Source organism: Enhydra lutris, unplaced genomic scaffold (genome assembly GCF_002288905.1).
Source record: "Enhydra lutris kenyoni isolate GAN:26980312 unplaced genomic scaffold, ASM228890v2 scaffoldscaffold31, whole genome shotgun sequence".
Classification (NCBI taxonomy): domain Eukaryota; kingdom Metazoa; phylum Chordata; class Mammalia; order Carnivora; family Mustelidae; genus Enhydra; species Enhydra lutris.
The window spans coordinates 4,035,180-4,050,739 of record NW_019154115.1 but is presented as its reverse complement, the minus strand read 5'-3'; the positions used below and the strand labels follow the sequence as shown (position 1 = coordinate 4,050,739).

The window sequence follows — 15,560 nt, the reverse complement described above, 5'->3', positions numbered from 1 at the left end:
CATAGTAATATTGTGACACCATGCAAAGACTAAGTATGTTCAACCTTGTTAAGGAAGGAGAGCCTGTATTTAGTAAAGATTTTTGTGAATTCTTCAAAATAAAAAAAAATTACATGTAGAGCACAGTTTCTTAAATTTAAGGTCTTTAAGGATTATAAGACCCCAAGTTTGAGAAACATTGCTTTGGGATTGAATTCTGTGATTACAGAGGCAACTGGTAAACATGAACATGAATATGAATGCTAAAATTACATGCTATTAAAACTTCATGTTGTCATAAACATTTAAAAGCAAATTTTAAAACTCATGCAGAAAATTTACATATAATAAAGAATGAATTTATGAACTGTTGGAGAAACAATGGTACAAAACCTTGAATCTGTGAGAAACTTCAGAATCCTTGAAAAAATTCTTACTCTGAACATCTTTACTCTTACAGTGCTGATAAATGGAAGTTTTAGAATTCAAGTAATCATCTATTTCAACAAATACACATGTAGCATCTATTATGGTTTAGGCCACTGGGGCTTCAGTGGTAAATAGGGCAGTGATGGCCAAGAATGGGAGGAGAAGTGGGTCAGGAAGTGTTTTTTGGCTAAGATCTGAAGGATGAGTTAAGTTTTAGCCAAATTGAGGGATAGAGTTAAGGAAATGTGATGAACTGGACTTCCCCACATCTCCAGCTTCATTGCAGAAGAACTACAGAACACTCATGAAAGTAATTGAAGAAGACACAAAAAGATGAAAGACCATTCCATGCTCATGGATCGGAAGAATAAACATTGTTAGAATGTCTATACTGCCTAGAGCCATCTGTACTTTCAGTGCTGTCCTCATCAAAATTCCACTGGCATTTTTCAAAGAGCTGGAACAAATAATCCTAAAATTTGTATGGAACCAGAAGAGACCCTAAATTGCTAAGGAAATGTTGAAAAGGAAACACAAAACTGGGGGCATCACGTTTCCTGATTTCAAGCTTTACTACAAAGCTGTGATCACCAAGACAGTGTGGTACTGGCACAAAATCAGACACAGACCAGTGGAACAGAGTAGAGAGCCCAGATATGGACCCTCAACTCTGGTCAAATAATTTTTGACAAAGCAGGAAAAAATATCCAGTGGAAGAAAGTCTCTTCGATAAACAGTGCTGGGAAAATTGGACAGCCATGTGTAGAAGAATGAAACTCGACCATTCTCTTACACCATACACAAAGATAAACTCGAAATGGATAAAAGGCCTCAACATGAGGCAGGAATCTATCAAAATCCTAGAGGAGAACATAGGCAGTAACCTGTTCGACATCGGCCACAGCAACTTCTTTCAAGATATGTCTCCATTTTTAGGAGCGAGACAAACCATAAGAGACTCTTAATCTCACAAAACAAACTGAGGGTTGCTGGGGGGAGGGGGAGTGAGGAGAGGGTGGTTGGGTTATGGACTTTGGGGAGGGTATGTGCTATGGTGAGTGTTGTGAAGTGTGTAAGCCTGACGATTCACAGACCTCTACCCCTGGGCAAATAATACATTATATGTTAATAAAAATAATAATAAAAAAAGATATGTCTCCAAAGGCAAAGGAAACAAAAGTGAAAATGAACTTTTGGGACTCCATCAAATCAAAAGCTTCTGCACAGCAAAGGAAACAGTCAACAAAACAAAGGGGAACCCACGGAATGGGAGAAGATATTTGCAAATGACACTGTAGACAATGGGCTGATATCCAAGATCTATAAAGAACTCCTCAAACAACACACACAAAACAGATAATCATGTCAAAAAATGGACAGAGGACATGAACAGACACTTCTCCAAGGAAGACATAGAAATGGCTAACAGACACATGAAAAAGTGTTCATTGTCATTAGCCATTAGGGAGTTCAAATCAAAACCACATTGAGATACCACCTTACACCAGTTAGAATGACCAAAATTAGTAAGACAGTAAATAACAAGTGTTGGAGAGGATGTGGAGAAAGGGGGGAACCCTCTTACAGTGTTGGTGGGAATGCAAGTTGGTGCAGCCACCTTGGAGAGTAGTGTGGAGGTTCCTTAAGAAATTAAAAATAGAGCTACCCTATGACCCTGCAATTGCACTACTGGGCATTTACCCCCAAAGATAGAGATGTAGTGAAAAAAGGGCCATCTGTCCAATGTTCATTGCAGCAATAGCCACAGTCGCCACACTGTAGAAAGAACCAAGATGCCCTTTAACGGACGAATGGATAAAGAAGATATGGTCCATAAATACAGTGGAGTATTATGCCTCCATCAGAAATGATGAACATCCAACTTTTGTATCAACATGACGGGACTGGAGGAGATTATGCTGAGTGAAATAAGTCAAGCAGAGAGAGTCAATTATCATATGGTTTTGCTTATTTGTGGAGCATAAAGAATAATATGGAGGACACTGGGAGATGGAGAGGAGAAGTGAGTTGGGGGAAATCAGAGGGGGAGACAAACCATGAGAGACTGTGGACTCTGAGAAACAAACTGAGGGGGTTCTGGAGGGGAGGGGAGTGGGGGATTGGGTGAGTCTGGTGGTGGGTATTATGGAGGGCACATACTGCATGGATCACTGGGTGTGGTGCATGAACAGTGAATTTTGGAACACTGAAAATAAAATTAAATTAAATTTAAAAAAAAGATGAGGAAAATATTCCTGACAGTGAAGGTTAGGAAATTTTAGAAAACAGAAAGGTTATAGAATTTTTTTAAAAAAGATTTTACTTATTTATTTGACAGAGAGAGAGATCACAGGTAGGTAGAGAGGCAGGCAGAGAGAGAAGAGGAAGCAGGCTCCCTGCTGAGCAGAGAGCCCAATGTGGGGCTCTGTCCCAGGACCCTGAGATTATGATCTGAGCCGAAGGCAGAGGCTTAACCCACTGAGCCACCCGGTGCCCTGGATATAGAAATTCTTCTATGAATGTTATTAAATCTTTATCATATTTCTTTTTCTATTTATAATCTTGTCTGTACATGAATATTACTTAAAATATAATGTTTATTTTCCTATTTTGAATGATTCTGTCACTGGAAATAAAGCATTTAAATCTGAAAAAATATATAATTTCAGTCATTTAGTAAGTGTGTTCAGAATGTTGCTTCATAGTTATAATTTCTCCTATTTCCTTCTGGAGATTAGGAAAATGGATTCACCTTCATTGGAATGAAAAGCTTTCTTAAGAAATGTTGGAGGATGCTAATGTATTTTTGCTTTGTTAGTTGAGCCAGTACTTAAAACAGACTGTGATTAGATTGTCAAACAACGTGGTGAAGGGATTTAAGGTTGTTAAAATGCTTAGGTTTTATTGTTGGTTTTTTTTTTTTTTAAGGACTTACATGTAATTTTGTAAATTGTTGAAAAGAAGCTTTAGAACAGCAAGTGTGCAGTTTAACATAAAATGGGTAGAATTGATTTATTTCTCTACTTAATGAGCTTTTTAAGAATTCCAGTGCTTAAACCTTTAAAATCAAACAATAGAAATTCCAACAATGCAGAGCTAATGTAAATGAAAACTGTTATAATCTTCCAAATAACAGCATAATAAAGTAACCTTGAAACATTGGTGTTGGCCCTACATTGTTTTCTGTTTGAATTGAGTGGCAATTTCCAACGTTGCAAAACAGTGATGGAATTAAGTGATGTTTCCAGTAAAAGAATTTTGCAAGTATAATATGTTTTAGTATTAAATTCTTACTTGTACGTTTAGCAATTAAAATTATTCTTGTAATGATGATGGCATTAGAAGGAATAGGGAGCTGTCGAAGAGAATTTGAAGCTTAATTATCTCTTTGGTAACAAAATGCATAATCTTCCATTACAACGCTTATTTTCTTATGGTAATTGACTCATTTACTCTCTGGTTATCAATTTAACTTCCCCAACACAAACATCTGCTCTTACATTGTGTTTAATTGGTGTGAATACTAGCTACAGAGAAGCTAAAATCCCAAGAACATTTTAAAGGCAATATTTTATAATTCATGAAAGGGAAAAGTAAATGATGAACATTGTTAGCATTTATTTCTAATAGTCTTTGAAAATCTGTTTACTAAAAATGCATACTAATGTTATATTAATTGGATTTTTTTGAGAAGGGTTTTGCTGTATTTTCCAGAATCACTTACTCTGCCTAAGGGGGCATCTCAGTCCTTTATACTCAAGGATATAGCAAGCACTTCCTCAGAAACATGGTACCTGAGGGTTAAGATCGCAGGCTTTGGAGTTGTTTTTTTCAGTATGTTACCATTTAATTTAAAGAAGAGGGACAGGGATGAATTGTGTGTGTGTTTGTTTACAATCTTTAGAATGAAAAGCTAAACCTTAAAATTTTTATATGGCTACCTATGGGACAGAACAGGCTGGGGAAAACAGGGTTAGAAGCAAGATTTGTTTGAATATACCTTGTTTTTATGGATTTGAAATTTTACAAAGTAATTCTAGAAAGGGGAAAGTAAAACGGAACAAAGGACTATAAATGTGTGTCTAGTTTGTAGTATAGCTATACAGAAAGCTACAATTCCAAGTGGAAGTTATTATTACAAATAAATTTAAAATTGTAATTAAACCATATATACCTAATGAGATATACTCTAAAGACAAAACTGCAAAAATCTTCAACTGTTTTCTGTTAATTTTGGTGTGGAGATGTTGGTGTAGTTATTCTGAGAATAACTGAAAAGAAGGTAAAACCTGGAGTTAATTAAGTTGGCGTCATTGAGAACGGATTTTTAGCATGAGAGAAAAGAGATACAGATGTAAGATTATTAAGATCCAGTTAAAACCTATAGCCCTGAATTTAATTGGATAACAGAATGAAATCATGATGAGTTTTTTATTTAAAAAGTACATAATTCCTGGTTTTGTCCATAAGTAAGGCCTAAAAACAGTGACCAGAATATAGTAAAGACGAGTAAGGTCCTGTTAAAAAGGACTCAAGCTTCCATTAGAGATGGGATAGTTTGAGAATCAAAAGAATAATAACTTGCATGGATTGAAACAACTCAAATACATTTTAATCCATGAATTCATAAGAATACTTTTTAAAAAAACCCTTCAGTGATTTCCTTCAGTCAGAATGGTTTTAGAGAACCAGACCATTATTTTGATAATTGGTAAGTAAAGGGGAAAGAATCAGGCATTTAGCCTGCGCTTTCTATGAAAGGTCTATTTAAAGATAACCAAATAATTGATGAGGGGATATTTCTCTTTATAGAAGGAACGAGGGAGTAAGAATATTACTATTTGGCAATATCTAAGACTGTTAACTTCACAAAAAGATAGTCACACATTGTGAACTCTCCTGAAGGACCATGACACTACTTATGAAGTAGTCTTGAAAAAATAAAAAGAAAGAGCCTAACTCCAATCAAGCTTCTACATTTAACTGTTAAGTGCAGGACTAATATGTTAAATCCACCATGGCATGCAGTCAGCACAGGAAACTTTATAGGACAAATGACTTCTACAGCAAATAAATTGCAAACAAAGACAGGAAATAAAGGAAGAACCTGTAGATTAAAAGAAACATAAGAAGTAAATTAATATTAATGAAAGCACTTGGTTTGCCCAATTCAAATAAATCATTCCTTTAAAATGTAGATTGAGATATTGAGAAATTATTGTAGATACCAACCTGATGATGGTATTATAGTTTTGTTTAGAAATGGGGATTTTTCTTTTATAGTGGAACTTCCTTAAAAACTTATGTATAAAATAAAGTAATACTGGGAATTTGCTTGCAGAGTAATTGGGGAAAGACATGGGTTGGGTTACGATGTGGATGGAGCAGCACCAGCCATGAGTTGGTAATTGTCGAAGCTATATGACAGGTGCTTAGGGTTTATTGTTATTTTCTCTGTAGTAAAAAGTTAGAGAACATAGGGTTTAAAGTCAAACTGCCTAGGTTCAAAATCCAGATCTGTTGCTAAGTTTTGTGACCCTGTGGAGCTACTTAGACTCTCTCTGTGTGTTAGTGTCCTTATCTATAAAATGGAAATAATATAATAATACCTAGATAATAGGGTTGTCGTGGGAAATAATGATAATAAGTGGAAAACATTTGTGAATGTTACCCATTATGGTACACTAAATGTGTAAACTAAAATCTAAAGTTGCTGTTGGTTAGAGATCTTGGTGTGTTTAGGAATAGTTCAGTTGAGTTTCTTGTTTAGTGTAGGAGCAGACTGAAACCCATGGCCAGCAAATGTCTACTGGTAGAACCAGAACCAGAACTCAGCTAGAAGTCTCTTGACTTCAGTCATTGCAGTGGCTTCACAGTAAATCATTATTGAATAATATTCAAATAAACTTAAGTATCTGATCTTAAATAGGGAACATTTAGGATCAAAAATATATTAGTTTATAGAGGGTATTATGCTTAGCGAAATAAGTCAATCGGAAAAAGACAGCTATCATATGATCTCCCTGATATGAGGAAGTAGAGCTGCAACGTGGGGGGCTTGGGGGGTAGGAAAAGAATAAATGAAACAAGATGGGCTCAGGAGGGAGACAAACCATAAGAGACTCTTAATGTCACAAAACAAACTGAGGGTGGCCGGGGGGAGGGGGGAGGGAGAGGGTGGTGGTGTTATGGACACTGGGGAGGGTATGTGCTATGGTGAGTGCTGTGAAGTGTGTAAACCTGGCAATTCACAGACCTGTACCCCTGGGGCTAATAATACATTATATGTTTATAAAAAAATTAAAAATATATATGTATTAGTTTTTTCCTGCTTCTAAAACTTATTGCACTTCAAATGAAAACTCAAGTTTGTTCTTGTTTGTTTTCTTTAAGAAGGAACAGATATATGTGAACAAAGATGAGTCTAAATTCTTCTGGTATTAAAGAAAACTTAATGAACAATGTTTAGGAAAATTTTGAGGAAATAAAGGAATAAAAGGAGAGTACTTGTTCTACCAAATATATAAAAATATATAGTTATAGTCATTAAGTTTGTGGTTCTGGTGCAGGAATAGACAGATCAGTGAAACCACTTAGTATCCAGAAACAACTCATGTTCATGAGTACTAGGATTTTAATACTAAAAGTACCTCAAGGGGTGCCTGTGTGGCTCAGTCAGTTGGGCGGCTGCCTTCAGCTCAGGTCTTAATCCTGGGTCTGGGGATTGAGCCCTGCATCAAGCCCCGTGTTGGGCTCTCTGCTCAGTGGGAAGCCTGCTTCTCCCTCTCCCTCTGTCTACTTGTGCTCTCTGTCTCCTTCAGATAAATAAATACAATCTAAAAAAAAAAACAAAACCTACTTCAAATCAGGTACTCTTATTGGGACTACTGAGGTTGTTGCCATTTAGAAAAATGTAAAGCTGGATATTTAGTAAAGTCCAGATTATTTCATTGACATGCTACAAGAAAATGGAAGTGAATATTTTTATAGTATGGAAGCAGGGAAAACCTTTGGAGTAAGAATAGTAAAATATAGGTGCTAAGAAAAATGGGAGGACTGATAAATTTTACCACATACAAATTGAAAACCTTGGTAGAATGGGACAAAAGAAAAAACAGAAGAAATACTGGCAGCATTATGAGACCTACTCTGTTAGTCCAGGGCCGGCAGGAGCCAGAAATCACACCAGGGATTTGAACAAGGACAGTTTAATATCAAGAATTATAACTAGTAAAAGTGTTTTAACTACTAAAAAGGACAAAATAGGACTCTAAAGAATACAGAAATAGTAAATATAAGGATCAGATACTACCTCTAGAGCCAAAGGAGAGAATCAAAAAAGTGAACAGACTTGAACGAGGGCCTCCCTGTTTGAGGTTGCAGTTCAGACCTTGGAGAGGGCATAGTTCCTGCCAGAGGACACAGCCAGGGGCCAGGCTGGTCCACAGATTTCCTTCTGGATTCCACAGACCTGAGCGCATGTGTGGAAAGTGACCCACTGGGGTGCCACAGACTGACTGATGACGAGCAGGAAGTTACTTCTTAAGATTAAACATTCTTTCACTCCTTTGGCTCCTACCACTTCCTGGGGTTCTACACACTTGCTATACTCTTGCTCTTCATTAGCCCAAATTATAAAGCTTATCTGGACCTCTTCCCAAGACCTGCCCCACTCTAGCCAGTGTCGTAGGCAAGAAAATGAAAAAAAGAGGAAAGCAGATTGGAAAGGAAGAAATGAAACTGTCTCTATTCACAGACACCATGATTGTTTATGGAGGTAATCCCACAATTGTCTGTAAAAAGCTGCTAGAACTGATGAGTCAGTTTAGCATGAGCAGAGGATAAAAAGTTAATATATGTAAATCATTTCACCTCTACGTGTTAGCAGTGGACAACTGGAAACTTTAAAAAAAAAAAAATTAAGTACCACTTAACAGTGGCATCCAAAAATGTGAAATACAGAAACACCCAATAAAGTATGAACAAAATTTGTATATTGGAAACTATGAAACAATGATGGGAGAAACTATAGAATGAAATAAATGGAGAGTTAACCCATGTTCAGGATAAGACTGACTCAGTATTGTTAAGATGTCAAGTTGTAACAAGTATAACATAATCCCAATCAAAATCCCAGCAAGCTAAGCACGTTTTAGCTCAATTATTGCTGCCTTGTGATACAGGGAGGCTTATCATTTGAAACTTTGAAAGAGGGATCAGTGAGACCACTTGTCAAGGAAGTCCTATAGGAAATTACATTTAGTGGGAGTTTAGACTAGATGATCTGCTCTTACTCTTCTAACTCAAAGTCTTACTCTGTGATTTATAAGTCAGTGTTTTACAACTTTGGAGCCAGAAGAAAGAGAAATACTGGAATATTTAGTCTTTTCAAGCATATTTAGCTTTTCCCCAAAGATCCTGTCACTCTTTCACCCTTAAACACTATTACATGCGATGAGGGATGTTACAAATGGAGGGTGTTATATGACTGAATTCTGTAAGGCCTCTAATGTGACATTTGTATGCCTTTTTTAAAAAGTTGTTGTTGTTATTTATCAAGCTGATTGAAAAGAAAAATAATGTCAGCTTACTCATTTTTTAAAAATTTTGCTTATGGTTCTTCCAAAATGATACAAGTCTTAGGGAAGTAGTCTTTTAATACTCATTTTTAGACAGCTTAGAATATTCATTTTGTCAATTTCTTCAACATAGTCAATCTAGCAAATATTTATTAACAAGGAAACTCAGAAATTAGAATTATCCTTCCAGTTAATTGTACCAGAATATCAATTCTTAAGGATACTATGTTCCTATCAGATATTTTAAATTTTTTAAAAAAAGTTTTATTTTAAATAGGCTCCACACCCAGTGTGGGGCTTGAACTCATGACTGAGATCAAGAGTTGCATGCTCTAGCATGGAGGACAAGGGGAGATGGAGAGGAGAAGGGAGTTGAGGGAAATTGGAAGGGGAGGTGAACCTTGAGAGACTATGGACTCTGAAAAACAGTCTGAGGGTTTTGAAGGGGCGGGGGATGGGAGGTTGGGGGAACCAGGTGGTGGGTATTGGAGAGGGCATGGATTGCATGGGGCACTGGGTGTGGTGCAAAGACAATGAATACTGTTACGCTGAAAAAAAAAAATTAAAAAATAAATAAAATGGAAAGACAAAAAAAATTGCATGCTCTACCAACAGAGCCAGCCAGGCACCCCCTAATATATATTTTAAATATATATTTGTTATATGCTTTGGTAAAAATATGTGAAAGCCTTAAATAATAAGTAAAAATCCTTTAAATTCTAGGATTTAAAAAATGCTTGAAATCTGAATAGCTATTTTTATTTTTAGTAACATCCTAATCTCCTTTCTGTTTTAAAGCCCAACCCGAATTCCTGAAACAGCCTACTAATATATATGCTCATGAATCAATGGATATTGTATTTGAATGTGAAGTGACTGGGAAACCAACTCCAACTGTGAAGTGGGTGAAGAATGGGGATATGGTTATCCCAAGTGATTACTTTAAGATTGTAGTAAGTATTTTTCAAAGGACACTTATCTCTGAAACCTTTAAATGTCTTTAAATATAATCACTAAGAGATCTGTTGTCTTATATATACCAGATTATGCACTACAGATGAAGACAGGAAAATACACATAGAATGTAATCTCTTCATTAGCTGATGAGAAAGCTGAGCCTAGACGTATTTTGGTAGCTTATATAAGATCACATAGCTAGTCAGTAGTTGAACTAAGCCTGATGTCCAGAGCTCCTGACCAACAGTCTGGTATTCCAACTCAAACATGCTAGTACTCTTATTAAACACCGTTGTCACTATTTTCTTGGTAATGATTATCCTATGTGTGCACCAGTTGTCTTCATAGCTCTCCATTCAAAGAACAGAAATCTGTCCTTCATACACTGATGCTCAGGCCTTTCAAAAGAAGTATGACCTAGGGTTGGACGATTGTTTTGACAATAGATAAAAAGATTCTGAAGAAGTAAATAATATTAAATGTTTAAGAATATTCAGCCATTATTGCTTTTTTATTTGATATGTGGTTAAATCCTTAGTAATCCTTATTATTATCATTATCTAAATGCTAGTAATAAAATTATCTAAATTTTGGTAATAAGGATTAATGTTTTAAGGTGTATACATGGCATTCATAGAAATAATCAGAAGTAATTATGGTTGTTACTGATGTAATGTCTTATAAATTTTTCATACAAGTAATTCATTCTTGGAATATATTTTCAATTATAAAATGCATAATCTCATGTTACAAAAAGTAATTTGCAAGTATATTTAACTAATTGAAAAGCAATGTGTTACAGCTAAATGAGCATTTTTACTCTTACCAGTTTCATATTCTTAAAAGTTTTAAAACTATATTAATAACAATATTTGACATTTATATAGTTCTTTATAATATAAGGGAAGCTTGTATATATGCATCCTCATTTAACTTCTTGTAGACTAGTCTGTTAGAACTAATGATATTAGAGGTAATTTTAAGAAAATGCCTTGAATTCACAAATTCAGACTTTTACTATGGTCATGTGTGGTATTATATGTCAGATACTTTTCCAACTAAAGGTGTAAGTCTACAAACACTGTGGGTAGTACTTTCCATAAGGATTAAGTTCTTAATTGGTTAGTTGTGTTTCCTGTTCTAGTCAGTTAAATCAGTACCTTTTCAATAAAATTGAGTTAACAGGTACGTAGATAGATAATATTTAGTAGCTGAATCATACAATTTTACTTACTTTTTCTACCTAGAAAGAGTGTATCCTTGAGATTTTGGACTAATGTTCATCAGTCGAATCCTAAAATTTTATTTATGTTTTTCTTTCTCAGAAGGAACATAATCTTCAAGTTTTGGGGCTGGTGAAATCAGATGAAGGGTTCTATCAATGCATTGCTGAGAATGATGTTGGAAATGCACAAGCTGGAGCCCAACTGATAATCCTTGAACATGGTAAGAGGGGCTGAAATAGTAAAATGAAAGAGGCTGACTGTGTTTGAGGAACTCCTATCTATCACAGTACTCTAGGATACTTCATGATTAATAACCTGTTTCTAAAGACCAGGATATGGCATAGCTAAGAGGAAAAAAAAGCCATTTAAGTATTTACTGTTGCTTAAAATGACCTAGAAACACAATTTTGGATGATATTGAAAAGAAGAACTGAACTGTTGCAGTCTTACACAAATGAATGTTCTTCATATTTCAGTCATTTTAATCCCACAAATATATTTCTGCTCTATTAAAATAGAAAAACTTAAAGTACTTTTTGTTTTGCATTGAATTTTTCCAAAATAAAACTAACATGCCTTTTCTAATTATCACACATTTAAATATGCTTATTATGAATTCAGACAACATTGAAAAATAAAAAAAGGGGGGAAAGCCATAGCCTTTATCAGTCAGAGTCCGTTCTGGGGAAATCACACAATAATTTGAACAGATAATCTTGTATATAAAAAACTATTAACTGTAACAGGATTAGAGTAACAAGGGGTTGGCTGGCAAGAAGTAGAGACAACTCTAGTGAACATAAGAATGGCAGATATAGGGGCGCCTGGGTGGCTGAGTGGGTTGGGCCTCTGCCTTCAGCTTGGGTCATGATCTCAGGTCCTGGATTCAAGCCCCGCATCGGGCTCTCTGCTCAGCGGGGGTCCTGCTTCCCTCTTTCTCGCTGCCTGCCTCTCTGCCTACTTGTAATCTCTCTCTGTGTCTAATAGATAAATAAAATATTTAAAAAAAAAAAGAATGGCAGATGTAGAGAGAAGTCACAAGCTGTAGGTCTGAGAGAGAGAGCATTAAGCTCCTCAGGACTGAAATCCAGACTGTGTTGGAGAGGGTGTGGCCATGTTTTACTGGACAACAGAGAAGTTGCTATGCTGTTGGAAACCTGCTCAAAACCCAGGGTCTGGTATGAACAACCATTCACAAGGAGGTGTCTCCTTGAAGGCATTTGGCTACAAAACCACCAGAGGGTTGGGTGTTGGGAGAAGCTTCTCTCCAGCTGATAAAATTTAAAACATATGTCCTCTGCAAAGAAAAGATAGATAAAGGGCCCATCTTCATTTCTGCAGAGCAGACAATAAGGGATGGATTTGGAATTGAGGGGCAGTAAATTGATAATGGCACATGCTCCAAACCCTGGTTCCTAAGAGTACTACATAAGAACATGCACTGATGTGTGTGTGGTTTGATGAGGCATTTTCTTGGAACAACGTGCTGTGAACATCTTCTCATGTCAGTAAATACATAGATCTGTATCAACTTTTCCATCACTGAACAGTATATTTGCACTTTGTTTTATGTAAGTGATTCCCTATTGCTTAACATTTAAATTGTTTCCTATGTTTTACTGTTATGAACGGTGTTATGCTGAACTTCTTTTTATGATTATTTTCTCATATTAAATTACTAGAAGTTGAATTGGTGGATAGTCTGTGTCCCATTGATAAGGATGCCTGTTGGATGTATTTTTTATTTGTTTTAACAAGAAGAATACTTTTCATTTTGTGCAGTTCTCAAGAATACATGAAAAAATCATGCTTTAGACATGAAGTCTGGTGTCTGAGTCAAATAAAGTTCAGGTTCCAGTTTGGCCCCGGCTCTGTAGCCTAGCTGCAGAAGCTCATTGGTGCAGATAGTGCCTACTCTGGCTTTCCACTAAAATAACATACAAGATTTTTATAAGCTCTTTCTTGAAAATGTATATAAAAAGGAATAAAATACTAGAACTTTTCTTTTTTCTTCTTATGTTTATGATTATACCTTTCCCTGTTTATTGAAAAATATTTATAGAAACTTGTCACTTTTCCTTCTTGGCAAATGCCTGAATATGATTGCCAATCAGGCACTACAGTAGATAGGATTGTTCCTTTTTTTTTTTTTTTTTTTTTAGGATTTTTAGGATTAGGATTTAGGATTTTCCTTGGTAAAATTTGTAGATCTCTTGGGTTGATTTACATGGAACTAAATAGAGGAATTTCAGTGTATGTGTGTTTGGGATTACCATTATAGATTTAACTCTAATATTATAAATGGTTGACTATGCAAGGAGATCTCTAAACTAATCCTAATTGGATTTTCATCTGAAAATATTTGGATAGCATAATTATAGTTGCAGTATGTGTTTTTTTTTTCCTTTTTGAGACATTTCAAAAATAGACATTTTGGGGTTGGCAGAAGTTTTTAGTAACTTTGTCAGGGATGAATTAAGAATGTGTAGATTATAACAGTCACTTTACTAATTTTGCTGTTTTAATTTGCAAGATAAATATTTATGTGGGAAAGCTAAAAGGGAATATAACAATTTATAAGCTCTGATCTCTGTCTTTCTGGAGTTTATAATATTGTAAAGGATGTAAGAGATGTGTACAACTCAATACCCAGTCCATAATAAGTTTTATTCTTATAATACAAATAAGGCAGCATACAGTTTGGGAGAGAGGAATTCTCTTTGTGTGATCAGGGCAGTTTTTTCATAGAAAGTGTAATCCCTTTTGTAACAGACCTTGAAGGATAAGATTTCCAGGTGTTAAAAAAAGGGTTTGGGTCAGTATGGAAATAGAACACTATTTAGGAAGTTAGCCTGTGAAGGCTGAATGGGATCAAAGTGATCAGGGCCTTGATTGTAAAGAGTCAAATACAATACTGTAGTAAGGCAGTCAGATGATAAAGGCAGGTTTAATTAGAAGTTGTTCATTTGACCAGGCACGTGGGTGGCTCAGTTAGTTAAGTTTCCAACTCTTAGTTTCAACTCAGGTCATGATCTCAAGGTTGTGAGAGCAACCCCCACGTCAGGTTCCTTGGGAGCCTGCTTGAGATTCCCTCTCTCCCTCTGCCCCCCCACCCTGCTTGTGCTAACCCTCACTCTCAGATAAATATAAAATCTTGTAAAAAAAAAAAAAAAAAAAGTCCATCTGAAACCAGTCTAACACTAACTGGAATTAAAATAAAAAGCCAAAAAAACAAAAATAAAATTATTACACACAGACACACACACACACACACACACACACACACACACACACAAGAAGGCAGACTGGAGGAGGCAGCTAGTTGAAGGAATATTGTTACAAGAACCATTGTGAGATAAATAATTATACTAGAAAAATAGAAAGGATTCTAATATTAGTGATTTATCTAATCCAGACTTTATCGACTGATTGAATATTAAAGACTGTTACAGTGAAGTCAGGGAAACTTGACAGGTTTTCTCTGGTTGACTCGAAGAGTGGTAATGCCTTTCCAAAACAGAAAAGGGATGTGAATTGAAGGGGAAGGGGGCTTCTACTCATGTAAAGAGTGGGCACAGAACATCCCACTCTTACCTACAATGACAAGCTGGATGATCTGCAAAACCCTAATTTCTCTGAGCCCATCAGAGAGCTCAGATTGCAAAGCAGCCAAGTAACATAAATTCGAAAGACTTGCACACCTCATTGCCCCAGAGAATGGGTCATTAATTTGACCTTTGGCAGATCATGAGAGAAAGAAATGGCTGACATAAAAGTTGGTAAGAAGAAATCAACTAACGTTTTAACTGATTGTTAAAGACTTAGTATGAACTAGTTTGGAGTACCGGCGGGCCCCAGATGACAGGGAAATTCATACATGCTTGCAAATGCATTTCCCAGGAAGTCCACAGAATACTCACTGTGAAAACTGGTGGCAAGGCAGAAACTTGAGAAGTCATTTTGGTGGTTAAGAGGTGAAAGAGGTAATTTATGGCACCTGGGAGATAGGTGCAAAGCCCATCTCATTTATTCAGACTCCTTTAAGCCTCAAACCAGTGAGGGAGGACAGAAAGCCTTATTTCATAAGTTTCTGGGAGCGGATTAGAAGCAGACCTTTCTGTTTCTGGAGGGAAGAATCCTCTGGTACACGGGGCCTATCTAATATTGAGGCTGGACAGGGACAACTGAAGATCCTACTTGCCCTATCACCAAGTAACAGACAAAAGCTTTTATGGCTGGGGAGAGGTCAAGAATATAGATCCCTATGTGGTAGAGGTATCCAGAAATGGTTGAAAGCTGAGAGGAAAACAGATAAATTGAGAAAAGCAAAAATAAAAATTATGGCAGATATTTTATCAGAAATGGTATAAGCCAGAAGACAATGGAGCAG

General features: G+C 36.1%; 1 protein-coding gene across 3 annotated transcripts in view; it reads left to right on the top strand.

The window, feature by feature from the left end:
• Window positions 1-15,560, top strand: part of LOC111153340 (neogenin 1) — a 238,894-nt gene that overhangs the window by 119,525 nt on the left and 103,809 nt on the right. For all 3 annotated transcript variants that reach the window (XM_022512319.1, XM_022512321.1, XM_022512320.1), the window contains exons 6-7: window positions 9,786-9,940; window positions 11,270-11,390. In XM_022512319.1, the coding sequence (XP_022368027.1) occupies window positions 9,786-9,940; window positions 11,270-11,390 (276 nt within the window). The remainder of the gene's footprint in view (window positions 1-9,785; window positions 9,941-11,269; window positions 11,391-15,560) is intronic.